Source organism: Leopardus geoffroyi, chromosome A1, assembly GCF_018350155.1.
Source record: "Leopardus geoffroyi isolate Oge1 chromosome A1, O.geoffroyi_Oge1_pat1.0, whole genome shotgun sequence".
Lineage (NCBI taxonomy): Eukaryota > Metazoa > Chordata > Mammalia > Carnivora > Felidae > Leopardus > Leopardus geoffroyi.
In genome coordinates this window covers 152,618,674-152,646,367 of record NC_059326.1, presented here as the reverse complement: position 1 = coordinate 152,646,367, position 27,694 = coordinate 152,618,674, and the positions used below count along the sequence as shown (strand labels likewise).

The 27,694-nt window shown below is 34.3% G+C and overlaps 2 protein-coding genes across 2 annotated transcripts in view; one reads left to right on the top strand and one right to left on the bottom strand.

Moving 5' to 3' along the window:
* POLR3G (RNA polymerase III subunit G) overlaps nucleotides 1–425 on the bottom strand; it is a 103,526-nt gene extending 103,101 nt beyond the window's left edge. Inside the window, exon 1 of the mRNA XM_045497795.1 lies at nucleotides 318–425. The gene's annotated coding sequence lies outside the window, so the exon portion shown is untranslated. The remainder of the gene's footprint in view (nucleotides 1–317) is intronic.
* CETN3 (centrin 3) lies at nucleotides 345–17,051 on the top strand. The gene is made up of 5 exons (XM_045497830.1): nucleotides 345–458; nucleotides 2,228–2,363; nucleotides 4,127–4,241; nucleotides 9,697–9,888; nucleotides 16,646–17,051. Exons 1-5 carry the CDS (start codon nucleotides 442–444, stop codon nucleotides 16,687–16,689), a joined length of 504 nt encoding a protein of 167 aa, XP_045353786.1. The 5' UTR covers nucleotides 345–441; the 3' UTR covers nucleotides 16,690–17,051.
* The last annotated feature ends 10,643 nt before the right edge of the window (nucleotides 17,052–27,694 follow it).

Below are 27,694 nucleotides of genomic sequence, written 5' to 3'. Positions count from 1 at the left end.
TTCCTTCCTTTCCCTCGGAGCTGTCCGTCTTGTCTCCGGACAAGCGCCACAGATTACAGGCCTCCTTGCGTGAGGCGAGGTCCAGCTACCAACCTCCCTCTACCACGCAAATATCCAGACCCTCGCTCCGCAAAGGATTTGGGGAAACCGCAACAGGCCAATCTAAAGGGCGGGAGGAGGGGCAAGAAACCAAGAGGGAGGAGAGGTTTCTTTGATTGACGCGAGATACACCCAATGAGAGAAGAGGACGAATGACGCTTCCGCCTCAAAGGGCAGGACATTAGCAATGTCAACCAATCCGGCTCAGAAGTGTCTACCTTGTGGGAGGTCCTTGAGGCCGCTGAGGTCGTTGGTGTCTGTTGAACGGCTCTTGGAAGTCGTGCTGCCTTGGGTAGGGCGTTAAGGTCGTTCTTGAGAGGAACGTCTCTGTCCGAAGAGAAAATGAGTTTAGCTCTGAGGTCGGTAATGAGGAGGCCGCAAAGCTCTCCACACCTCGCAGCGGGCCCCAGGGCGGGTGTGTGTGGAAGGGAGGCAGTTGGGGCCGAGGCGAGGAAGGGGATGCAGTTTGGGACGAGGGAGAGGAGTCTCGGCCAGCGTTCCCGGGCCCAGACCCCTCACTCTGGGGGCCGTGGTGTGTCGCAGGTGATGAGCCCCGTGCATTTCTGCTGAGGTAGACACGTCTATCAGTGCGTTGGGCTTTGCACCACCAAAAAGATGGGCTGTTTTCGTTGGCGAGGAGGGAGTGAAATATCGCGATGTTTCTTCTCGCGGTTTTTCTGCGAGAAATCAGGCCATGGAGCATCCCTTCGTTCAGCTCCTCCTTCCTGGTCTACGGCCCCACCTCAGCGGCGGTGCTGTCATCATATTTAACTATAAAATTTGGGAATAACATTAACCCCTCACTGCTCTTCTGCTAGGGCCCTATATTAAGGTATAACCGGAGACCCATTTTAATGACTTTAATTGGTAATCTCTTAAGATTTTTCAATTTTTTTAGTTTCTTTACCTTTCCTTCACTTGCGACCTCTAACCCCCTGTCTGTTGCCCCCAACCCCATGTAGACGTCAATACCTTAAAAATAGCTAGATAACGCCTCTGTAAACTGGTGCCGCCTTCGGCTAGGAGATTCCTGTGGGAGCCTTGCGTGGGGTCAGTTGTAGGTCTGTTGTGGACTTGGCCTTTTAGAGAAAATGACCCTGGGAAATGTTCGAGCTGGTATAAACCGATTTTCCTCAGCTTTATTTATTGTACGTCTTCGGTCACTTTCTAATCATCTCTTGGCTTTGTTGTAGATTTTAGAGAACAAAATACAGGCAAATAGATAACGTGTTTTACTGAAATCAACCCGAGTTTTATGAGTTTGTTGGGTTTCAAAACTGGTTTTTATGCAGATGTTGCAGCGGCATTTGAAATTTTGGAACGCTAAGATCAATATCTCTTAAGGAGGACATTTCTGGCTTTTAAAATAAAATTTCCTTTAAAAAAAAGTTGCCAGAGTTTATGAGAAACTAAATCTAAATTTACAAGTGAGATTTACAAAACCATAGACTCTTCACTTTATTATAGAAAATTAGCACAAATACTCTTTTTTTTTTTTTTTTTGGCGTTTTCATGGTTTGTTTAGACATATCAATGAAACAAATTATAAATAAAGTGCCAAACTTATGTGTAATCTAAATCACTTGTAACCTACCACGCTAAAATACTTCGTAAGTTAATTGTTAAATTTTAAACTTTTTTGGGTAAAAATTTAGGTAACTTATAAGTGATATCAGAAGTAAACCAAATACATAACGATCATCAGTTAGGAATTTTCCTTTGATTTTTTAACACTATGTTTAGAGCAATGTAAATAATGAATGCTTTGTTCTTTTGTTGGCGATTTTTTGTCATAAAAACAATGTTTTTAATTCAAGTTCTGATTTTTTCCTCTGTAATATCAGTGAGAATAAACACAAAGGTAGAAGGAAAGAAAGTTAGGTCTTCATTTCTTTGATAACTTGTAATACTTTTCACTTTTGGAAAGTGCAAATTTATAGCAGCTTAGACTATGGAATGAGCAAGGCTCATGTACGGAAGACTTCTGATTCTCCCACATAACTTCCTTTTTAGAAATTTAAAAAATTATTCAATCGGTTAATTTTTTTGTTGCATTTTAATCATCTGGATGCATAGGAGAGTAGAATTAAAGTAGGCTAAAAAGACTTTCTTTCTTTTCATTTTGTAGAAATGAGCTTGTGGTAGACAAAACAAAGAGGAAAAAAAGAAGAGAACTCTCTGAAGAACAGAAACAAGAAATTAAAGATGCTTTTGAACTATTTGACACAGACAAGGATGAAGCAATAGATTATCATGAATTAAAGGTAATAGTGTAATGTAAAATATATATTTTTCTGTTAAAATGATGTTCATTTTTGATAATTGGTTAAAATACATTTCTAAAGTATTTTAACTGACTGGTTTTGGAAATATGAAACCGTTTTCAATGTTCACAGTTAAATGCTATAAGAAAATTGAATAATACTCCTAACGTCTTTTTAGAAATTCCTTTTCATATTGTAAAATGAATAGTGTTTTAAATAGAAAAATAAATTTCTATGTAAGGCCTTATTTTTCATTCACATAATTAAAAGATTTCAAACTATAAGATTTAAACAGTTTTTACTGTATTCTTCTTCCCACTGTTTTTTGTTTGGTTTTTGGTGACTCATTCTTTTTTCACATTGTGAGAGTGTTATTTCTCTTTTAATTTGAACATGTTAGTAGTATATTCTTTGTGTACTTTCTCTGGTGCAGGCAACATAAATGATGTCTGATGTTGACACGATGCTAATGGGGAAAAATGTCAATTTTAGGGCCTAGAATTATTTCTAAAGATGCAAGGGAAAATTGGTGTTTAGGGTAGTACTGATCTCACACTTAGCACAATGAGAAAGGTAACATTTTAATAGCTCTTTAGTTCTTTTTTTATTTTATTTATTTATTTTTTTACTTACCCAGCTTTGATCCATTCTTGCTTTATAATGTCTCTTCCATTTGTTGCCATTGTTATTATTTTGGTTTGGGATCTTATTTCATACCTAGAGCTTCTAGTTAACTCTGTATAGTACCATTAGGTTCATCTTTCTAAAATTCTTTCCTCATTTTGTTCATTGTTCATAAAACTAGTGGCTCCTCGTTACAAACTGCATAAAGTTCACATTCCTTTAATTTTTATTGAATGCCCTCCACACTTTTACTACTAGCTCCTTTTCTCATTTGCTAGCCACTTGCTTCCACCTGAGCTCTTCCTGTTCAGGTAAGATAAGCTACTCTCTTCACTGTCCTCAAACCTCTTTTTTACGGTATCTGTTTTAATACCAGTCATCCTTTTCTTACTGCCCTTCTACTTTGTTTCATCCATACATCAGGGAACAAATGGAACCTCTCCAAGTAAGACTTATTTAGTCAGTGTCATTTCTCTCTCTTCTTGTTAACAGTAACAGGATCTTGGATCTTTTCTGTAAACTCAGGGACTTGAACTACTTACTTAACAACTAATTGTGTAGATTCTTATGGTAATTCTTATTTTCATTCTTTTATCTCTTCTGTTGTATAAATTTTTAATATTTATGCTATGCCTTTTTTTTGCATTTTGGTTGTTAATCATTTGAGAGCAAATAACTTGTTAAAATGATCTGTATACTGGGTGCCTAGGTGGCTCAAGTCAGTTAAGTGCCTGACTCTTGATTTTAGCTTAGGTCATAATCTCATAATTCCTGAGATTGAGCCCCACATCATGCTCTGTGCTGACAGCGTGGAGCCTGCTTGGGATTCTCTCTCTCAAGATAAACATTTAAAAAATAAGTAAAATGATCTGTACACTACGTCAGCCTATTGTATAGTGTACTTTATAAACACTTGATTGGTATGTCCTATAAAAGATATATAAATGAAAAAAATTGCCATTTAATTTCAGTAGTGAAGAAAAACTATCACTTTTTTTTTTTAGAGATATAAAACATGCAACAGAATTAAATGTTTCATTAATGTGTTTACCTCTCTTAAGTTCTGAAAACTTAAGAATTAGAAGTCACTTCTTTTGAAAGAGTGCTTGATAATTTGCTTTTCCCTTTTAATCCAAAAGGTGGCAATGAGAGCCTTGGGGTTTGATGTAAAAAAAGCTGATGTACTGAAGATTCTTAAAGATTATGACAGAGAAGCCACAGGGAAAATCACCTTTGAAGATTTTAATGAAGTTGGTGTGTATTTTAATAGTCTTTGTAATTAGCACTTGTTAGGAAATTATCTGGTTAATATTAGTATTTTTTTAATTCTCTGGGTTATGGAATTTTGTTATAGAACATTGTGGTATAATGTGGATCTCATATGGGGGCCGGGGGACACTCTTTTTACTTAATTTCAAAGAAAATATAAGATTTACAGCTTCCCTGTGGAATTTATCATTTTGTCTTTAGTTCTGAAGATTCTAAGGAACTATTGTGTAGCTTTTTGTGGGAGGATGTTTTTCTAAGTAATATGTGTTTATATTATATGATAAAGGATGATCAAAAAATTATTTTCTTAGAGTAAAACAGAAAATTTGGTATCCTTTTGTATGGAAAATATTTCCTAAGACCATTCTGGTGTGTGATTTTTGTTGGCAGAGTGGGAGAAGAGAAAACCTGTAGCATTTGTTATCTTTGGCTCTAGATGAAGGGCATGCCTTCAGGTTGACAAAGCTTATGAAGGTCTACATACTCTGAGTGACTTGATCTTGGTGAATAAAGTCATCTGTTTAAAGTTGCAAGTGGAGAGAAGATTGTGGTAAAGGAGGCATTTGGCAGACTTAAGCAGGAAAAATCATTGTAGAACAACCAACTAAGCATAATGTGTCATGAGCTTAATATGATTGAATTTTATACAGTTGATTTTCGTGAATTATTTACAGCATATATCAGGCTTTTTAGTATAGAAGATTCTGGAAGGCAAGGACTTTGTTATTATAATTTAAATACATTATGTAGAATATTATACGTAGAATGTATGTATATTCAGGTTTTTATTAAATAAATTTTCTAAACCATTGATAACCACTTTATATGGGTCATGATATATACATTTCATATGTTTTTAGAGATGTAAAAAATTTAGGAACAAATCCAGTTACACATACACACAAACTTTTTGTGTAAATATTCAGCGAGAAGCAATACACAAAGCAAAAAAAATGGCAGTACATATGGAAAAGATAGAGTCCTTTCATAAATCATTGTTTTTATTTTTTTAATCTGAAAACTCAAAATGAAAGTGAAGAGAGAAGTTAAAGGATGAGCCTAAAAGAGAAAGAAAGCACAACACAGAAGAACTTCAATTTATACACTGAGAAATGACTGTTTAGAGAAGCAGGTTGTCCCTTTGGGAAGCATATTGCGTGTGGTTTTTTGGTTTTGTTTTGTTTTGTTTTGTTTTTTCTAATTGGTAGATTTATTGAGAGGAGGAGAGCCATCTGTATTCTTTCAGTCTTTCAGTATTGAAGCTCTTGTATAGTTCATGCTCTTAGTCCAAGTTCCAACTTAGATTATTTATAGACAGGTGTTAGGATATAGTGACAATGATACCATTAGGAAAGAGCTGCAATTCAGGCACATTTGATACAATGTAGTGGTTTGGCATGGACAGTTTGAAACCAGATTGCTTGGGTTCAGATCTTGGTTTTGCCACTTACTAGCTGTATAATTTGGTCATTTTACTTCTCTGTGTCTCAACTATAAATTGGGGCTATCTTGTGGGTTGTGAGGAATAAATAAGTTAATAAGTAAAGTGCTTAGCAAGTGGCCTAGCTATAGTAAGTACTATTAAGTATTTGTTAGTATTACTTTAAAAATTGTCTTTGTTTTATTGTGTTTTAGTGCCTCGTAATAATTGTACATGCATCACTGGAACATAAAAAATATTGTATTCCATGTATTTGTATTTTTCTGATTACCCTGTTTTCATAGTTGCAGGCTATTTTAAGCATTATATCATTGTCATTAATAATTTTATGTAGCACATGTCATCTTAAGTAAATACAGTTTTAAATTTGTGATCTTATTAGCATTTGAAGCCAAAGTCCCATGCCATATTCACCTTTTCCTGACCCTCCATCTTTTCTGTGTTAATAACAGGGTATGAGGGTGGCTCAGTAGGTTAGGCCTCCGACTCTTGGTTTCGGCTCAGGTCATGATCTCACAGGTCCATGAGTTAGAGCCCCGCCTCTGGCTCTGCACTGACATGTGGACCCTCCTTGGGATTCTTTGTCTCTCCCTCTCTCTACTCTTCCCCCCTCTCTCTCTGTCTCCCTCCTTCTGTCTCAAAATAAATAAATTAACTTAAAAAGAGAGCATGATTACTGGTTTTTTTCCAGAATTAATGGCCATGGGTAAACTTCTCTCTGACTTTCAAAGATTAAACTTTTGACCTGCTTGAAAATACCATCAGTCAAATAAAAATTTGTTACTGTTTAGAAATTGAAGTCAAGAGCTCTGTATTCTCTCCATTTGTGGATTATTTTTCAATAATAACTGACCACAGATGAAGGTATGTTTTATACTTTGGGACAGATAACTCCAAATCAGAACATTTGAGTCTTAGTTTTATGTATCATCTATTACTAGTGAAGGATACTGTTCCACAGATATTTCTGGATGAAGTCTGACACGTAACCAGAATATTTGGGCACATTCCATTGCCTCTTTAGAATAGAATATTGTATTACCATTTTGCTTTGCTTATTTAACAAATATTTGCTGATTTTCTTGGCATTAGGTACTGTGTTGGGTTGAGGGAGGGGAATTAATTAGAAGTTACCAAGAGGGTCTTTCAAGGAGCTTACCATTTAAATGTAAGTAATAATAAGCTGTGGTGTTCTGTGGTAAATTATAATTTTGTTTAAAGCAGGAGTTGGCAGAGAAAGTAGTTTAGACAGAGACCTTATGCCCCCACAAAGGCTAAAATATTTACTATCTGTTTTTTGACAACAAAAAGAATTGTCAATTCCTGGCCTGGAGCAATTGAAGAAGACCTTGCAGAGGGGGTTTTTAATTTAGGCCTTTGGGAATGTGAATAGGATTTCATCCTAAGGAGAAGATTGTGGGATGCAGTAGAGAAAGACATTGGAGGCAGAGAAAACAGCAACAACAGAGTGGTACTGGAAGTATAGTATGTTTGAAGTGGAAGATAGTATTGGGCCAAATAGGTAGTCTTGCATCACATATAGAGCTTGGACTTTAGTCAGCAGATGATCATTGTCAATTTCTGTGGAAGAGAAGATATATTTTAGAAAGGTAACTCTGTTGAGAGTATTAAAGATGGGTTGAAGGGCAGAGAGACTGAAGACAGAAAATAATAGACTTTTTATGCTGAGGGTGGTGAGAATGAAGAGAGAGGCCCATTTAAGAGTAAAAAGGGTAGTATCCTTAGCACTGTAGTAATAAATCGCTGATTAGGTTAACCAGCTTAAAAAATGTTCAGACTTCAAATATGAGAGATTATTTGTTAATGATGCTGTTATCTTTTTTGAGATCCGGCATCAAAACAAGAGCTATCTTGGTGATAGTGGGAGGAATTTGAATTCTGAAATGTTGAGTGTAAAATGACTTGTATTTTTGGGTAGAAACCCCCAAAAGGCAGTGAGAAATATAGTTGAAGCTGTATTTCTAGCAGCACCTTTAATGATTTTTTAACTTTTAATGTGATGTTTTCTAATGTGCTATGTTCTTAAGTGATTTTTATAATGTGTAAGGTCTAACTATTTTTAGGAAGTATATTTATGGTAGTATAATTTGAAAATAAAGTTACATGGACAGCAATTTGTGAATTAGATTGAAGTCACGTAAGTGTATATTAGTTGATTTATTTTCTTTGGGAAAAAATGTATTTCTTACAATTCTACTTTGTAGAATGGGAATAGAGCATGAAGGCATGGAGGAGAGTCACCATAAAGATACCATGTTTTAGCTGTCCAGAATTATGGGTATTTATAATTCCTGAGAAAAGTTGTATTCTAAGGCAAAGTATTGATAAAAGATTATATATACACATAAGTCTGAAGTAACTAACACAATTAAAGCACTAGTAGGATAAGAATTTATACATCTTGGAGCCCCATCTGTTCCCCACATCACCCTGTTGCTTCTTTAAGTACATTAATACTTTCAGCAAGCTGCTTTTTTGGTTCACCTGTCATGTAAATTATTTAATTGGTGAAGAAAATTTCTTAACACTTTTTTTTTTCCTTGTCCTGCTTTTTTGTTGGGACTAAATTCAAAATAAGTTGAGTATGTGCCATAGAATTAAGCATGGTATTTTATTTTGGTGTTATGGCTGTGTATATGCCAACTCCTTTTTGACTGAATATTTATGAGCTTGGGTGATTTGCATACTTATAGTAGTATACTTCAATTAGTTACTTGAAACACTTTTTGGATACAATTAACGGGTAATAGAAAACTATTAAATGTATATGTAGATGATTTAACGTTAGCTTAAATAGGTACTTACTCTAAAGCTTACTTAACCAAATACAGTGATAGTACAGCAAAACAACAATAATTTTATGTGGGCTTGAATTGTATTTTTCCTTTTGAGTGCATTAAACTTTCCATCTATAAGCATTTGCAAGTTTTTAATGATTCTGTCAACCTTACTAGAACTGAATTATTTTTAATGGCATGATGAAAGTCATAAATAATTTTTGTTATAGTAGTAGACTAGCTTGTAGAATTACTTCAGAGATGTTTACTTAGATATTTTCAGATTTTTATCTAGTAACTGAAAAAATTTTATACCACAGATTGTTACTTTAATTTTTATTGTTGTGGCTATTGATTAATGACTGTGAATATTAAAAATAGTGTTTAAGTTTACTACATTATTCTATATTACTACCTTTAATCTATTAGAATATATTATTGCTGTTGAAGTCTGATATTCCTCACTTTTAATTGTAGTTTTTTGAGAGTTATTACCTTGGTGAACAAAATGGGCATGATTTTAGAGAGATCTTTCCAGACTTTCTTTTTTTGGGGGCAGAGGGGGAGAGGTGGTTCTTGCTACAGTCGTATTCAGTAACGACTTTTCATATTTTTAAAAACCAAGAGTTTCCTCAAATCATGAAGCTATTGGTAGAATTTTCGTCTGTCTGAAATTGTATCTCTGTCAATGATGGCAGTGAATTTGTCAGGAATTTTTGGTCTTTATTACAGGGTTAAATTTAAGGAACCATAATGTGCTCAAGTTCAGCCATCAGACAGCTTTTATCTAAGTAGCTTTAATTGTTTTGTTGATATACCATCTCTATAGCTAAGTTACAAACTCCTAGACTTTTTTGTTTGGTGTTAGTGGAGCCTAGTACAATTCTTGATAATGGTAGACCTTAAATAAATATGGTATGTAGTCCTTTTTATTTTGCCTCTTTGTGTGATAGTTTTGCTTACTCTTATAATAGGATGAATTGTTGATAACATAAAGATTAAATTTTAAAACCCAAATTTGATTTTTATAATTTGAGTTTTACCTTTTGGGTTTTCGGGCTCTGATTTGGCATTTTATTATCAAACTAAATGTTGAAAGATTCATGACTTTAATTGTCATCTAGTACTTTTTGATTTCACGAATGCATTTGTGATTATGAAGTGTTTTTAAATTTTTTTTTAAATTTCTTTTTAACTGTAGTGACAGACTGGATATTGGAAAGAGATCCACATGAAGAAATATTAAAGGCATTTAAACTATTTGATGATGATGATTCAGGTAAAATAAGCTTGAGAAATTTGCGACGTGTTGCCAGAGAACTGGGTGAAAACATGAGTGATGAAGAACTTCGGGCTATGATAGAAGAATTTGATAAAGATGGTGATGGAGAAAGTAAGTTTTGAGTAAAACACATACATATTCTAGGTATTATTACTGATATATGCATATAGTAAATTTTTCTAAAATCAAATGATTTTCAAGACTCATTGCAAAGTATCTCTATTTGGTATAATTGTTGTTCACCCTATAGTGGGGTTTTTGCATAAACATTTCACATAATTCAATTTAGAATGAAGCAGACCTCTAAAACCAAATAAACTGGTTGTAATATCAAGTTCCACACTTCAGGAAGGTACTTTACTTTTTGAGCATCACCAAAATCTTTCCTCGAGGATCACCAAAATCCTTCTTGAACATCACCAAAATTTCAGCTACTTGGTAAAAAATGTCCACTTTTTAAAAAGTGTTTATTTTTTTAGAGAGAGAGTGAGTGACTGTGTTCATGTGTGTGAAAGTCGGGAGGGGCAGAGAGAGAGGGAGAGAGAATCCCAAGCAGGCTCTGCGCTGTCAGCACAGAACCTGTCATGGGGCTCTGTCCCACAAACCATGAGATTATCATTGGTGCTGAAATCAAGAGTCAGACGCTTAACCCACTAAGCCACCCAGGCACCCGTAAAACATCAGCCTTGAATGACTTCTTCCTTAACCTACATGCTCTTCTAAACTGTAACTAAGTTCTATTGTTTCTACTCTTTAAATGTTTTGAAACTGTTTTATGTCTTTGTTTACTGCTGCTGCCCTAGTTCTGGCCCTAATTTCTTTGTAGGACTGTTATTATAGCCCCATTCATTATTTCCTTGAATGCCTGCTGGATATGGTGCCTTATGTGCAATCTGGTGCTGCTACACAATGAGGAAGGCAGATGTGGTTTCTGCCCTCACTGACTGTACAGTCCCTTTACCCTCCTAATTGCCCTCTATGCCTATGAGCCTCTACCCTCTAATTTAGTTTCTTGATAACATTCTTTTCTTAAAATACAGGTTTGATGTCATTCCTCTCTTCGAACACCGAATGATTCTTCACTACCTACAGAGTAAATTTCAAAGCTCTCTAAGATAGATTCTGCCCTAACTATCCAGTTTTATTTCCTACTGAGCTCTTCAGTGTCCTGCTTTAACTTTCACCTCCCATACATACATGCCTTGACCAAATATATTCTACCCTGAAAACACTTTTTTATGCCATGCCATTCCTTAATCCTAGAATATTCTAATTGCCAGTTTCTGTCTGCTAAAATGTTAGTCTTTCTCTCTGATTCATTTTAAAGTTCCATTTTCTCAAGCCTCCTCTGGTGGCCTCTGTATGAGTTATGAAGACTGCCATTGAGGGTCCATAGCATTTAGAGGAACACGGTATTTTGACAGTTCTGTACAATGCCTTCTGTTAGTTATTTACATGTGTAACTCTCCAATATATTGTAAGTTCCTTAAGAGCAGTATGGAATTCTATAGGGTGAAAGGCCTGAGGCTTTGGAAACCTACAGATCTGGATTTGAATTGAATCTCTGCCACTTACATAGTTGCTCTGTAATGTGCAAGTTTTCAGTGTTTTCTGAGTCATGGTTTCCCATTTATTAAAGTGAGAATGGTAATACCTTCCAGGTGGTTGTAAGTATTTAAAGGAAGATATTTGAAGGTGCCTATTACTAAATGGAAACTTGTTTTCCTTTTTTTGTATCTTTACTCATCTTTATATTCTCCTGCATTTTCTTGAACACAGTGAGTGCTCTGACGTTGGTTGATTTAAAGCCCTGACCCAGGAGTGTGTATTACAGTAGATACATGTTGATAGAGTATCACCTATACATACATACATAAATATGTACATAATACACACTTTACTTTGGCAATACTGTCATGCTTTAATAAGGAGGTAAGACAGTAGCTATAAGTTCAGGTTTGTAGATTGTACTTTAGAGTTGTGTATTATACTTTCTCATGTTTATGTAAATATTATTCAAGGAATATAAAACTTTTTTTTTAATACTAGTTCTTTGAAGGGTATTGATAGATTTATATTTATTTATTTATTTAAAATATAATTTATTGTCAAATTGGCTAACATACAGTGTGCACAGTGTGCTCTTGGTTTTCGGGGTAGATTCCCATGGCTCATTGCTTACACACAACACCCAGTGCACATCCCAACAAGTGTCCTCAGTGCCCATCACCCATTTTCCCCTCTCCCCCATCCCCTCAGCAACCCTCAGTTCTCTGTATTTAAGAGTCTAATTATTTTTCAATGTTTATTTTTGAGAGAGCGAGAGAGAGGTGGGGGAGGGACAGAGAGAGAGGGAGACCCAGAATCTAAAGTAGGCCCCAGGCTATGAACTGTCAGCATAGAGCCCAACATGGGGCTCAAACTCAGGAACCGTGAGATCATGACCTGAGCCGAAGTTGGATGCTTAACGGAGTCAGCCACCCAAGTGCCCCTGTTTATATTTTAAAACAAAGATGGTTTTTAAAACAAAGATAGTATCCACTGCCTTCATATTTAAAAAATTTTTGTGTCTTACCAAGCTGTTGGCTGTTACCCTAAACTAATTTCAAAGCAGCTCTGTTTTATAAGGGTACTATCTTAAGTAGCATAGAAAATCTTGGTATGTCTATTTCATAAATCGTCAGTAACGGCTACTACCTGTGTCAAAAGATTAGAGTTATTTTCTTTTCCTGTGTTACGCACATGCAAATTAGGTTTTGGTATTGGCTTAATTTGACATTAGAGGAAAATATTAATTATGAAGCTGCCTCTTAAATTTAAACAATGCGAAACTTTGCGTAGAAAATGTGTCCCATTTCTTGCATCTCTTGTTAGTCCGCTCTGTTTGTTGCTTTTGAAACTCAAGAGTTCAAGCCCCATTGCTTGAAGATTTTAGTGCATACTTACTTAAAACATTACTTTGGTTCTCAATGCTAACTTTAAGTCACTGTATAACTGTTGCTTGGGCATCCTACTGTCATTTGTTTAAATGACTAACAGGCAAGTAACATTTTTTCTTTTTTTTCTAAGAGATTGGCTGCAAATATAATACAGTGGTGCATAATCTTTTATTGTTAAGATTTGTTTTTTATGCAAGTGGAGGAAGGTGTTCTTAACATATTAAATTCATCTAATCTAGTATCCAGTCTGGCATTTGAATTTCTGGGGGGTGAGGAACTTCTGAAGTATTACATGGGGTCTAGGTGTATGCATCAAATATTGTCTTTGACCATATGAATAATAGTCTTGCACATGCATACATATACTACTGTTTTTTATTTATATCTATAAATGCTCTTGTAATTGATAAATATACTTTTTCAGAATTCATAGTAGCTATTTTATATTATCTGTTTCTCAAGCAAGATGTACTAAGTTTAACTATTATTGTGGCAAGTCCAGGAAATCATTGTTGAAAGACATTTTCATATTCAGAAACAATGAACTGTAATCCATTTTTAGTCTGGCTTTGGGATATTGCCTTAACTTACATGGGTCTCTGTAGCTGTACGAAAACCTGCCTATTTTGGAAAAAGTATGAGTGGCATTTTAGAAAAACTTGTTAATTTGATTAATTTGGATTCTTTTGGCTGCAGTTTTGTTTAAATATAACCTGTTTTCTTTGTATATGTTAAATTAGTAAAGATCATAATACTTGCTGTCTTTTTTTGTAGACTCTGGTAATTCTTCTGTCTTTATGAATTTTTCATACTTTAGTATTTAGGAGCAGTGAAAATGAAATGTTTATTGTGTATTTAGAATAATAAATATGGTGAAGGAGTTAAAGGAAAAGAAGATATAATGCAAGATCTAAATAGAGCTGTGCTAATGATACAAAAAGAATGCTTTCCCAATTATCACTCCTAAGATCTGTAAAACACAGTAAATATTTTTGGAAAAATCAACATTTAAAAACCCAAAGTGGACAATCTTTTACATAATTATGATAAGTATTAACACTTATTTAGTAGTTAATACTTGTTAGATTCTGTGCTTGGCATTCACATTTTGTATTATGTCACTTAATTTTCATAATGGCTTTTGTGAAGTAAATATAGTATTATCTATATTAATGCATAGGATAGATGGATGCATCTATAAATGAAGAAACTAACGCTCCGAGAGATTTATAACCTGTTTATGCTTTTATCCGTAACACTGTGTTACCTCTTATGCTAAAAAATAAAATTAGGTTTCTATGTTTATGGAGTTTTAAAAATTACATGCTATTTTAGTATATAAAATATTCAATACTCAATATTCAATAAAATACTCAACTGTCACTTCAAATGCTAAAATTTGTCTAAATTTTGCTAAAATTTTCCTCTAAAGCCAGATAGTCTCTAAGGTACTTAATCTACTTAATTTGTAGATAATTTATCTTTATTAGGTAATAAAGTCTTTATTTAAAATAACCTGTAATAAGATTAACCCAATGAAGTGATTGATTTATGAAAATTTTGTTTAAAGAGATAGTGTAGGAGGGGCGCCTGGGTGGCTCAGTCGGTTGAGCGTCCGACTTCTGCTCAGGTCATGATCTCACGGTTTGTGGGGTTTGTGAGTTCAAGCCCTGCGTTGGGCTCTGTGCTGACAGCTCAGAGCCTGTATGTAGCCTGCTTCGACTTCTGTGACTCCCTCTCTGTCTGTCCCTCCCTGCTCATGCTCGCTTGCTCTCTCTCTCTCAAAAATAAACATGAAAAATAAAATAAAATAAAGAGGCAGTGTAGGAGAAAAGTGTTATATTTGTTTGATTCAATAAATATTTTATCAGATGCCTATTTAAAGGTGGGCATTGTGCTAGATTTATTAGTATAGAGACTCGATATATGATTGATGGAGAAAGTTATGAAGCTATACGAAAGTCAAAGATCACTACTAGAATTTGTAAGATCATTGAAAATATTACAGGTCATGTGTTCTACTGTGTCATAATGTCTTGCAGATGTTTAGTATTGAAATGCATGGATTCATGGTTCATTACCAGCTTCTGGCCAACTTATTCTTCTTAACTTCTTAGAGCTTATTTTTGCACTATTTTCTTTTTTTAACTATGTTGCTGAAGGTATTCTCATACCTTAGCTTTCTTTCCACTTCCTGTCAAACCAAATCCTATGTTTTATTTTAGAGCCCAAATCAAGAATTATTCTTGCCTAAGTTTTTCTCAGAAGTAATGATTTTTCCCATTATGATGGAATTTTTTTCAACATAGATATGTGTATTATTTTAATAATAGATCATGTTTTGTCTCATACAGCAGTTCTCTGTTTCTGGTATGAAACATGACTTACATGATTATTAAAACTGGAACCAGTATATTTTTTTCATTCCTGATGTACATATTTCATCTCCTCAATGTGTTTTAATTGGTTAATATTTTTCTAACTTTTCATTATGAATTTTCTCAAACATAGAGGGAAAAAATATTAGTTTAGTACAATACGCACCTTTATACCTTCTACCCCTTCTACCTAGATTCAGCAATTAACATTTTACTATATTTGCATTGTCCGTAGTGTGTATTTTTTTTCTGGATCATTTGAAAAATACGTCCTGAACTTGACCTCCCTCACATTTTAGCATGCATCTGCTAAGAATAAGGATATTGTTTTTCAAAATTATGATACCATTGTTACTCCTAAGAAAACTAAAAATAATTTTATATTACCTAATATCTTCTTCACTTAAATTTCAAGATACTGTAGATTAGGAACGCTGGTGTCTGTTTTGGTATATTACACAACTCTTAGGATGGTGTAGGCATTCACTAGGCAATTAAAAATATTTGAGTCATTGGAATGTTTTCATATATTACCATGTAGAAACAACCTAAAAAGATAATCTTGTAGTTCAGTATTTTCAGATGAAAAAATTAAGACACAGAACTGTTCTGTATCAGAGATATGACTGGAATCCAGATCTTTCTTTTCCTCATTCAGTGTTATTATTATTATCAAAATGATCATTCATAACCAGTGTTTTGTTAAGGTATGTGTTAAGTTTTGGACCCCATGAAATCACCTGTTTTACAAAGAGGGAGCATTCTTTTCTGAACATTTCTATTAGTAATTGTGTATATTTGTATATGTTGGTTTTAAAAATTATATTTAATAAGATTATTACCTATTTATTTCTAGGTTGCCTTAAATATGGTGCTTTATAAACTGTAGGTTCTTACTGAATTTTATTTATAGTTTTGGTAACATTTTCTCTTTATGAGTGATGGTTTCTGCATTTACATCTATATTTTATAGTTGCTGTATTATCTAGCTAATTAAGACTAAATTTGTATCCTTTAAAATTACTATTACTGTAGATGTTTTCAAATTTTTTTAAGTGGCTTTTAAATATATAAAAAATCAAACAACAATTTGACTTTTTAAAAAATTCTATATTTTCTTCCTTTAGAATTCTAATGTACATGTATGGTAGATTTAAACTTGTTTATGAAGGAAGGGATTGCTAAATGAACTCATAGAATAAAGATTATAAAGAGGCTTTAACCATTTAAAAAATTTTAAATTTCAAGCTTTAAAACTATTTTTGCTAGTGTAGGTAAATGTTGTCATTATGATAGACTTTTTTGTAACTTAAATGTCTTTTCTGTCATTAATATTATGTTCATATTTATCACATTATGTATTTTTGTATTCATGAGGTTCTACTTAATAAACATGGTCAACTTCCTATCAAAGAAGTAAAAGCAAAATAATATGTCTTAATTTATTAACAATTTTGTATAATACAAAATTTAAAGATACTTAGTATAAAATAGTACAATTGTCCTGTGAAAAATTTGTATTTCTGACTTATATTTTCTTTCTTACTGCAGTAAATCAAGAGGAGTTCATTGCTATTATGACGGGTGACATTTAAAGAATTACAAGGATAAACACTAAGAATGTTGCAGTTACATCTCATATTCTATTTTTGTGCTGGAGCCGTGTTAAAAAGAAACCCAACTTAGTTCCCTTTTTCCAAAAGGACCAAAAATAAGTGTCTTATGTATTCATATTTTACTACTGTTAATTTTCTTTGTATGAGCAGTATTGTTAGCACTCTAATAGTTTAGCTTTGTATTTATAATATAGCTTTTATATATATATATATAAAATTTAAAAAATTGAATCACGTGGTACACATTCTCTGAAAGTTTTTTATTCGGCATCAGTAGTCACTTTTGTTTTGATGTACACATTATACAGACTTTCATTAATAAAGTCTTTATTTTAGTAGTACTTTAAAGTATGGTAAATTTTCTGTTTTATTTTGATTCCGAGTGTCTGTTAACGCTCAGTAGTATGTTTCTTAAATCTTTTCTCTTTGAACTACTAGTTTCAGAAAAAAAAATTGAAATACAAATAGCAACAGAATAGCACATTTTTCCATTACAGGTTTGACATTTTATATTTCAATACAGGATGATGACTCAATACACGCATAATTCCTTTTTTAAGAGTCATGTCTTGCAGTTTGGAAGGAAAAAGTGTGCATATAGACCCATTTATTACGTTCGATAGCACTTCTCGTGTCTTAACGTAAGTTGTGACAGTTGAATCTGGATATTTCCTTAAACTAATTGAGTACAGTTTGAATCGTCTGATTTCTTGACAAAATGAAAGATTTAAATTTTGGAATTGTGATCTGTTAAGATAATTATCACTCAGTTAAACGTCACAATGATGAAAATAGAAAACTAAGCCACAGAAATATTTAAGATTATGTTTTACCTGTATAAAGGAACATTTTGTGATTTAGCAGGAAACAGTAGAGACAGACTTTCCAGGTATTGGTGGGCTCTTCTGCCTTGTAGAAATGTATGTTAGGGGGGAGACAAGTGGTAATGGGAGATAGGTTGTAGGGAATTGGTACCCATTCTGATCCTTCACTAATTATCTGGTTCCTGCTGGTAGGGACTCTCTGGAAGAAAGTTGTCTATTTCAGTGACCTTTCTTTAGATTTCTTGCTTTAAATTTAAAGTACAGTAATAATTTGATGCACTTGAAATATTGTGAGCTTCCTAGAGTATTCCATAAAGAGTTACCCACTAGAAATTTAACAAACAAATCAGTACGGAATAATAAAACAGTGGTGACACTTCTAATAGTTAACTAGAAAGTAAGATAATTGCTCACCATATTAAAATTTAATTTTGAATATGAAATCAATGCTCACAGTAGTAACAATATCCAGGGCAACAAATATTCTTTGAAATTAAAAAAAATTTTATCACCCTTATTGATGAATTGCCTTCTATGTCTTGATCACAAAATATGTTGATTTCCAGGAAATTAAAAAATAAAAGTGAAGAGTAAAACACAGATAAAAATGAATCTAGGCTTGCTTGTCTTCTGCCACTTTATTAGAACAAATAATCCAAGCTACTTTTTGTCACTTACTAAGATAACTCCTTTATTCTTAATATAAATACTTATTCTTTGGGATACCAGCAGTTTTGTTTCTTCCCTTCTTACTGTGGGTTGAGGGAAGAGTGCCCACCTTAGTTCGTAATGTTTGTGGAAGTTTTCTCCTGCAGAAGGGTGTGGATAATTTTTTCACTGTTAACAGTAACTATAGAGTTGAAAGGCCAATAAAATGGCTAGTAGAGGTGGGAATAAAAAGAAAAGAGTGAATTTGCTTTAGGAAAGAAGGAAGTGGAGGTAGATATTCATCTCATTTATCATATTTATTGTCATATTTCTCATGAAATGGCATTTTGTGATGTGTAAAAATATTTGTTTTTGCTAAACTTGCCTGCTTAATTGCTGTTCTGGCCTTGATAGTTTGGGATTTGTCAGCTAAGGTCTTTTCCTTCATCTTTGTTACAAGCTAATGAGCCTATTCTCTAAAGTATGTGTCTATTAGCAACCCTTAGGTTAGAGTGGTGGTAAGTTTTTGAGATGTGGAGGAAATAAACATACTTGTTATGCACTTAGTAAATGATGGGTACTGTGCTAGGCTTATTGAATTCTTTGTTGCAGAAAATCCATACAGTACTTCTAATAGAAGACTTCATTTTTTTTAAAGTTTATTTATTTTGAGACAGAGTGAGTACGAGAAAGGCAGAGAGAGAATCCCAAGCAGTCTATGCTCACAGCATGGAACCCAGAGCCTGAAGTGGGACTTGAACTCATGAATGGTGGTATCATGACCTGAGCCGAAATCAAGAGGCAGGCACCTAACCAACTGAGCCCCTCAGGCACTCCTAATGGAAGACTTTAAAATTGAGTTGATGTGCCTGTGTTAATGGCCTTACATCAGCAAACACCACAATAAGTAGATTATCCAGTTGAGTGGCTAATGGCTTCAACTTCAAAAGCCATCTTTCTGATACTAGTCTCTGGAAATAAATTTTCTGGGGGATTTACTAGTGGTGTGTTCTTTAAAAAGATTACAATGTTTTGAACACCAGTGTGAAGAAGGCAAAAGAATTTTTTAAAAATCACTTAAAAATTACATAAGTAATGCATAAAGATGTTATATAAAGGCTAAAAAAATTTTTTTTTAGCTCCTATCCCCACCCCTCTGAATAATATCAGTGTCAGATTTCAGACAGGAGGAAGAGTACAACTAGATGTTTTAATAGTGTAGTAAGAGGAATAGGTTAATTTGATACTGGAGAACAAAAAACTCACAAAGGGAACACTGACATAGATAACTATAGGAAGCAAGTACCATGTCGAGCTGAGGGAATGGAAGATAGAGGTTGAGATTGCCAGAAACTAGAAGCTTGGAGGAAAGGTTCTATAGAGCAGGGACTTGGGGACATTTGAGGAAAGGGTTTTGTCAGTATTGGGTAATGATGAGCCTCCACTTGGAGGCTGGAACCAAGTGCTGCCACTGGAATGATGAATTTTTGCCCTGGACATGCGGATAGGAACAATAAGCAAACAGGAAACAGCAGGATTCTTTGCCCTGCTGCCTTTTTCACTCTTCTAGTCCTCCCTAGTGAAGCCCAAGAAAAATTCAGCTAGCAAAGGAGAAATGTCGTTTACAGAGGTCCAACCCCTGTATTTTATAGTTAAGTATAGAATTGTGGTTTGGAGCTATGGAGAAAAGATAGCTTAATAACCAGCACAATTGGCCGTATATATCTTTTATCATTGGAACTAGGTTATTAGTGTTGGGGGTTGAGGGAGACTGTCATTTATGTTTGGGGCAAAAGGTGTTCAAAACTGGCTTAGGCAAAGTCTGAGATCTGGATACTTGATCTTTGAGGATAGTTACCATTGTTAATTTAGAGAAGATTATGTGTTTTCCTTTACACTTAGAAGAAACTATAGAAATAAAAGTTTTTTTTTTTTTTCACATGAATATTGTATGTATGCTGTGTAGCTAAGTTTTATAAAGGAAATATGTCTTTTTAAAAATTTAGTAACATTAAGTGCTGCTGTGTTCCAGACACATAGGTATGTACATATATTATAAATTTTAATCTTAATAAACTTCTGGGATAGATACTATTAGATTGACTTTATTCTACACACAAGAAAGCCAAAAGCTTACAGGGTTTAAGTTATTTGTTCCAGGTAACAGAAATTGGAATTAGAATTTGGTCCTAAGCTTTTTCTGACTCCAGGTCTATCCAGAACCACTAGATTATACTTTCTTCTTACAGTAACTTTTATGGAGTATCTCAAGGTATAAAGGATCACACTTTAAAAGATATAAAACTAAAAGAATCTGGAATTCAGAAGCTCAGTAGCAAAAGCATTGATTAAACATGTATGCTTAATCTAGCATGGCATTCATTTTATTATGTATTATTCCTTGGGAGTTAGTATTTGGTGCCATACCTCTAGAAGCTAATAATCTTAGTTGATAGTTATAGGGCAGCGCATTGAAAAACTAGATGTTTGGGAAAGAAACATTAATCGAAAATACAATATTAAGCAAATACTTATTGAGAAAGTACATGTTGACTAGTGAAGACTCAAAGCATTGTCATTTTGAGAGTGGTGCCTGGGTGGCTTATTCCATTAAGTGTCCAACCTCAGGTCATGATCTCAATGATTCATAGGTTTGACCCCCTGTGTCAGGCTCTTTGCTGACAGCTCAGAGCCTGGAGACTGCTTTGGTGTCTGCCTCCCTCTCTCTATGCCCCTCCCCTACTCGTGCTCGGTCTCTCTCTCTCTCCCTGAAAAATAAATATTAAAAAAAATTTGTTTTTAAAAACGTTGTCAATTTGAGAGTAAAATTTAGAACATTTTTTTCCAATTTGCCTTTGTGGAAAAGATTGGGGGAGGGAGAATTGCTTGAATGAAGAAAGAACTCTTAAATTCTTAGTAGGGAAAGGAAGGAAGCTTGGGTTTAGGAGTTCGGTTGGTAAAAGTATGTGTGGGAGGGTCTTTGAGACATCAAGCTGGAGAGGAGGAGGGTTTATGGATTGGACATGATACTCTAAAGCAAAGCTCTTCTAGGTCTCAGTGGAGGTGCATGTGTTAGAGAAGGGGTCAGTAAAGGTCATTTTAATAGCAGAATGGTGAATTGTTCAGGATTTGGGTTGCAAGCAGGAATTCTTGGAATGCAGCATGGCAGTCATGTGGATGACAGTTTAGTTAGGTCTTGGAGATCGTGGTTAATTAAGCAGGCTAGGTTCACCCATATCCAGTTGAAATAGATCATTTGTTTACATTTCCTGATTCTGTGTTCAGTATCTGTTGTCCTATAGTTAAAGCATTCATTGAAAGCTTCATCTAAGACTGAAAGTTTGCCAAGTTAAATATAAAACTAGTGAAATCAAATCTTTTATCTGAGATAATATATTTACATTCAAGTTACCTCTGTGAGGTGTGCTCTATTAAGTAAATTATTAATAATATTATCTGCCTACAAAAACCCAAATTATCCTTTTCTTCAGAACCCTGGAAACCTGTATGTCTTGTGCTAGTCTGAGAATATGTAAGATATTTTTTTCATTATATGATAATTTTAGGAAGATTACTGACATTTTATAGAATCAAAGATCAGCAGGGTTACTTTCATCTTATACTTAATTAAAAATATTTTAAAGTGGGTTTTTATTCTGTAATGAAAGAAATAAGGATACTTAATGGAATCCCTGGAGTCCGACATTTCTGCTTTTAATATGCTTGTAACATTTGTCCAGCACACCACTGTGTTCTCTGAAAAGAGCGATCATTTTCACTGTATGGCGTTACGATAGACTATATCCCCAAGGTCTTCCAAAAGGTCTATGTAAGCCTGACAGCTAGGAAATGTGTACTGTTGTAGAACATAAATTCTGGCAACTTACTGATGCAAGCCTACTCCTGATGGATGGCTCTTTAGAGTAAAAATCACTCTACATATATCACCTAAATGCTAAGTGATAAAAATATTTCCAAATCATATTCTGTATCATTGAGGACCTCCTTAAATTTAACAGCAGGTTAAAGATTTGGGGTTGTCCTACTGAGGAGCAATCTTTTGCTAGAAAATATGCATTTGCTTGTCTTGAAACTTCATTCATTGAAAGTCCCTGCCAACCAGGTAGATCTAACCATATTTTAAGCAAGATCTGTTTTCTTTTTTCATTTTCCTTTAAGATAAAGTGTTCAATTAAATCTGAAATAGCTGGCCCTAAACTAAACTTTCCAGGGGACCTTTTCTATACCAGTCTTGCTGGGAGATAATTGTTATTAATCTAAGTCCTAAGGGATGGTGGAACATTGTTCAACATTGGCAATAAAAAACAAAATAACTCCCTCAAAGGGGAAAAAAAAAAAGCAAGATTTGGGTTCTAAAATTTTGTATGAAGAACCCTTCAAATCTAATTGGTTGGTTTCACTGCTATAGCAAAGATTTAAAAGATAAAAACTGGGAAAGATTTAAAGCAATTAGAAAATGTAATATCTATCCTACCTATTTATTTGGTTTTGGGAAAAATAGATTATACTTGTGAAAAAAATTTTACTGTTCTTTTTTGAGAGAGATAGCATGAGCCGGGGGGGGGGGGTACAAGAGAGGGGGACAGAGGATCTAAAACAGGCTCTGCACTGGCAGTAGTGAGCCCGATGTGGGGCTCAAACTCCTGAACCATGAGGTCATGACCTGAGCTGAAGGTGGATGCTCGATTGACTGAACCACCCAGGCCCCCCAAAAATATTTTTTAATTGCAAAATTAAAATATAAATTGTTATAATTAAGCTTGTCCTATAGTTAGAATTATTGGTCTATGGGTCCAAGTGAACTATAGTTCTGTAATCTTATACTGGTAATTCTGGAATCTGCAAGGCCTCTTGGGGACTCTTGGGTGTACCCAGACCCAAGTAGCTAGGATATGCTGGGACTAAATTTTAAACCCACATTACTTTATTCTTTGGAGTATTCATAAGCATATAAGCAAGCCAAGTGGAAGTCTGTTTGAAGGAAGTATTCTTAGAGAACCCGGGTATCTCAAAGTAGAGAATTATATAAATCATATACTGTTAACATCTGGTGGAAATAATACTGTTAACTATTTCCATTTGGTCAAAATAAGCTTAAAAATCATAATTTGTTTCTCTACTAAGTTACTACAGTCAAAAGACTTTTTAAAAATTATCTTAAAACTTAATCTTGATTTTTATCAGCTATTGGGGTCTTCACATCTAAAGGGTTAATTCATGTGAAAAAGAGAAAAGGCAAACCTTTTCTGAAAAGAGCTTTGTTTATTTAAAATTTGTATCTTGTCTTTTTCTAAAGAAGTACCTATAACAAACTTCTCTAGACAAATACAGTAAGATTATTAAGTTCGAAAGAGTAGATCACAAACCAGATAGAAGGAAGAAGAGACAAAGTCAACCAGTTATTTGAGGTTAATTTAAACCCTGAAATTAACTGTGGCTAAAAGCAGAAACATTGGACTTATATTTTCATTACAAATTGCTGCTTTTTACCACTTTTGCTGTCTCCTTCTTCCCTTGCCCTCCCCCCCCAGGATAGAGAAGTGTTGAGTTAACTGAAGCAGCTTTCATTGAAGTGAGGGTCAGAACCTATAGCAGCCCCCCTCATTCTTCAGCATCCCCCTGCCCCAACTCCCAGCACCATAAGGAAGGGAAAATGCTAGTCCCTTGCTATATACCTTAGTGTTGTTAATCTAGTTAAGAACAGATTCAAGAAACTTGTTCTAGGAATCCACACTGAGGTTAAAGATGAGTGAGGGCCAAAAGGTGAAAGAGCGCTTGACTTAGAATATGACTTACAGTATTGATGTAGAAGTTTCTAAAGTGCTGATTAATTCACATACTCATTATTTGCGTAATGACCCACTCCATATTCTAATTTCTAAGGAAAATCTAAAAACATGAAATTAAAGGAAAGTAGAATTGCCATATTGTTTGGCCTTGTATCTTAAAACACGGCTTAAGATTCTGAGAAATTAAGCATTGAGGAATGCACTATATCAATAGTTGGTCAGGGGTTCCTAGGCCTCAAGGAAGCCAGAGATTTGGGAGTGCTGTGGGAGAAACTGGCAGGAGTTGGAATGAGGAGTGGCAGAAAGACACTGATGGCAAAGGACTGCTGAGTAGTTACTGGCTTGTGTGTTCAAGTGATTTATAGATTTACAATCTGATCTTGGATGTTCTGGGATATCCAGGACCTCAGGGTGTGGGGAAACAGCTAAAGAAAGACTGTATCTTCTAAATTTGTTTTTGCCTTGGTATTGACTCTGATTGACCTCAGTTTTCAAAAGGTCACAGAATGAAATCTGAATTTCATACTGTTCTAAGGTGATTGTGGGTGGCCATCTACTGATGGAATTGAACAGGAACACGTGATTCCGGTTTCATTTCAAGACCTGTTTCATTCCTGCATCTGATTGTGCTTTCAAGCCTAAAGGTCTCATTTGTCTTGTGTACATTAATAGATACAGGCCACTAAGAGGAATCATTAGCTAGATTCATGTAACTTATGAATCTAATTTTTAAAAGTGTTATTGTGTTGCATATTCAATTATGTTAATCTATTAACTAAATCTTTGTTTTGAGGCGCCTGGGTGGCTCAGTCGGTTAAGCGGCCGACTTCAGCTCAGGTCATGATCTCGCAGTCCAGGGGTTCGAGCCCGTGTCGGGGTCTGTGCTGACAGTGCAGAGCCTGGAGCCTGCTTCGGATTCTGTGTCTCCCTCTATCTGCTCCTCCCCTGCTCACACTCTGTCTCTCTCTCTCAAAAATAAACATTAAAAAAAAAAAAATTTAGATCTTTGTTTTGAGGGTGTTCTTTTTTGGGGGAAGGGTTTTGATTCTGATAATTATGAATGTATTAAGAACAGATTTACACGTAGAGCAGATGACATTCAATCCAGAGGCCTTCTAATCTCCATCTTTAATCAGCCAATTCTTCTCTTAAATTTTTCCCTATGCATTTTTTTCAAGGAAGGATGTACTTAATCTCTTAAAATTAGAATAGTGATTTAGAAAGACAGAAAAATGGGACAAAATATATTTTCAACCTCCACCAGGGGGACCTATTGCTGCAACTAAAAAATTAAATCTGAGAAAGAACATGCATTTCATATACCAGTTACATGACAGTAATTTTTATTTTTTTTAGAACTATACATACATTTGAAAAATGCTACTATATTCCACACAATGGTATTTCTCATAATTCCTTTTTAAAATTATATATAAAATTAAAATATAAAAATAGGTATATGAGGGGCTTTTTTGATTTGTTAACCTTTTTTAGAATGACTATAAAATGAAAATATAAAGTCTTTATCAGAAATAATTTATATATAAAATACCTAGGATAACCTACAGAAAAAATCTTTTTCACAAAACACATTTCTAAATTTTTTCAATTCAGTTTATTTTATTCCCTACTCTGGCTTTTGTTTGGGATCTCAAGGTTTACAGGTTTTATGAAACATTTTTGTTCATACTATAATATTCATAATCACAAAACAGGTAAGTTTTATAATCACAAAATTGGGAAATCTGTATTTTTGCTTCACTTCTAGTTGTGAGGACATTCTATTTTGTGCTTTCAAATTATACATGCTTTCTTAGCTTCAGTTATTATTGTATTTGTTTATACTAATGTCCCTTAATACTGGTTAATATTTTTTATGGTTCAACTAATTCCATTTCTATAATTTTAGCTGTTTTTATCTGACTCAACTATCTTCTTTTTTATTTTATTGATTAGAAGTAATTTAATGGTTCTCACTGGTGAGCAGAGTTTACAAATTTGTGGGGCAGATATTACTATTCCTATTTTTCAGATCAGAAATTGAAGCTGACAGTGATTACACTACTTAAGTAGTGTAAGGTACTCTGCCTACTGATTCTAAGCTCAGTATTCTTTCTGCAATACCATAATTGATTTTAACATATTACAGTTATGAACATTATAAACATTGTCCCAAGCATATTTCCTCAGCCTAAACTAGTGAACTCATAATTTGAGTTAGTGTGCCTTCTAATCAGATATGTTCTTCTGTAAGAGAAATACCTTGCTCTAGATAACACTTCAGATAATTTCCTTTGTCCTTAATAAATGTCAACATATGGTATTTTACGTACAGTAAGAGATATTTTTTGTAAATACTGGAATAATACACTTAGCTCAACAATGTTGTAATGATGCCTTTGAATTTTTGCTTATAACACACACACACACACACACACACACACACACACACACACACACACACCATTTTTCTCTCCAAAGAAAAGTTTTAACTCTACATTACGAAGAATGGAATGCAACTTAAGCAGAATGAAATGAAAATGTATCCTAGACAGGAAAATGTTTACTTGTACTAAGAGAAGTGCATGGTAAAGTGCACTGAGATACAATTTCATGTGTTTGGTTACTTTTGTAATAAATTATGTTAAATGCTGGGATTTGGGAGAAATAAGCAGACATTTCTCCATGGTTGGGATTGAAAATTGATACAACCACCATGGAGGACAATTGATAACATCTATCAACACTATAAATGATAGACACCACCTGGCTCAGCAACATGTTCTCTGGAATTTAGTCTATGGCTATACTTGTACACACACAAAATTATTTTTAAGATTATTCATAAGTTTTTTATAGCAAAAATTGGAAACATGTTTCTTGATAGGAATTGATTAAATAGAATACTATACAGCTGTTAAAAGAATGAGAAAGCTCTATACTGAGCTATACTATGTAAAGAACTTTAAGCAACATTAAATGAAAACTGCAAGGTACAAAACAGTCTTATGTTACCTTTTGTGTAAAAAGGGAAGAATAAGAATATGTATTTTTCCTTGTACTTACATAAGCTCTTGAAAGATGTACAAAGGATTAATAAGAGTGATTACCTGCTTGGGTTTGGAGGCAAAAGAGGCAACAGAATAGCTGAAAGATGGGTAGGAGAGACACATTTTCTTCAGAATCATAAGAATATTTTACCTATTTTTAAAATACATGTGAGAAAGAATATATAAGCCAGAGACTAAGTAGGCACATACACTTTTGCTTCCTAAAATGACAGTAAAGGGATATATATTTTTAAATGCATACACTTGTAAGGACAGAGAATGGAAGAGGAAGAAACAGCAAGTTTTTTAAAGCTGGAAAGCAGGTGAATGAATGATACTGACTCAGCAGACCTGGAAAGCCAAATTCTTTGCTGACGATGGGAAAAACTGAGACGCTTTCACATTGTAAATTCTCCAGAAGGTTCAGGAATTGGTTTTACCAGTTACCTCAGGAAATGAGATTGAAGGTGGGGCTAAAAATAGGAGGATTGGATGACAGCCTCTTTAAGAAGTAGTTAAGTCCCCAGTTGCACAGCCAGGCAAATTCCCTTTTCCATTCTTCAGGTTTAGCTTTGGAGTAGAAGGGGAAAAAAAAAAAACAAAAAACAACAGAAACTAAACAAACTCCATGAAGCTTTCTGGATTGAGATGT

Bases quoted from the DNA above. Each gene is read 5' to 3' on its own strand.
- CETN3 (XM_045497830.1), top strand. The intron at 4,242-9,696 runs GTGTGTATTTTA...TTTTAACTGTAG, and splicing joins TGAAGATTTTAATGAAGTTG to TGACAGACTGGATATTGGAA. The intron at 9,889-16,645 runs GTAAGTTTTGAG...TTCTTACTGCAG, and splicing joins TAAAGATGGTGATGGAGAAA to TAAATCAAGAGGAGTTCATT.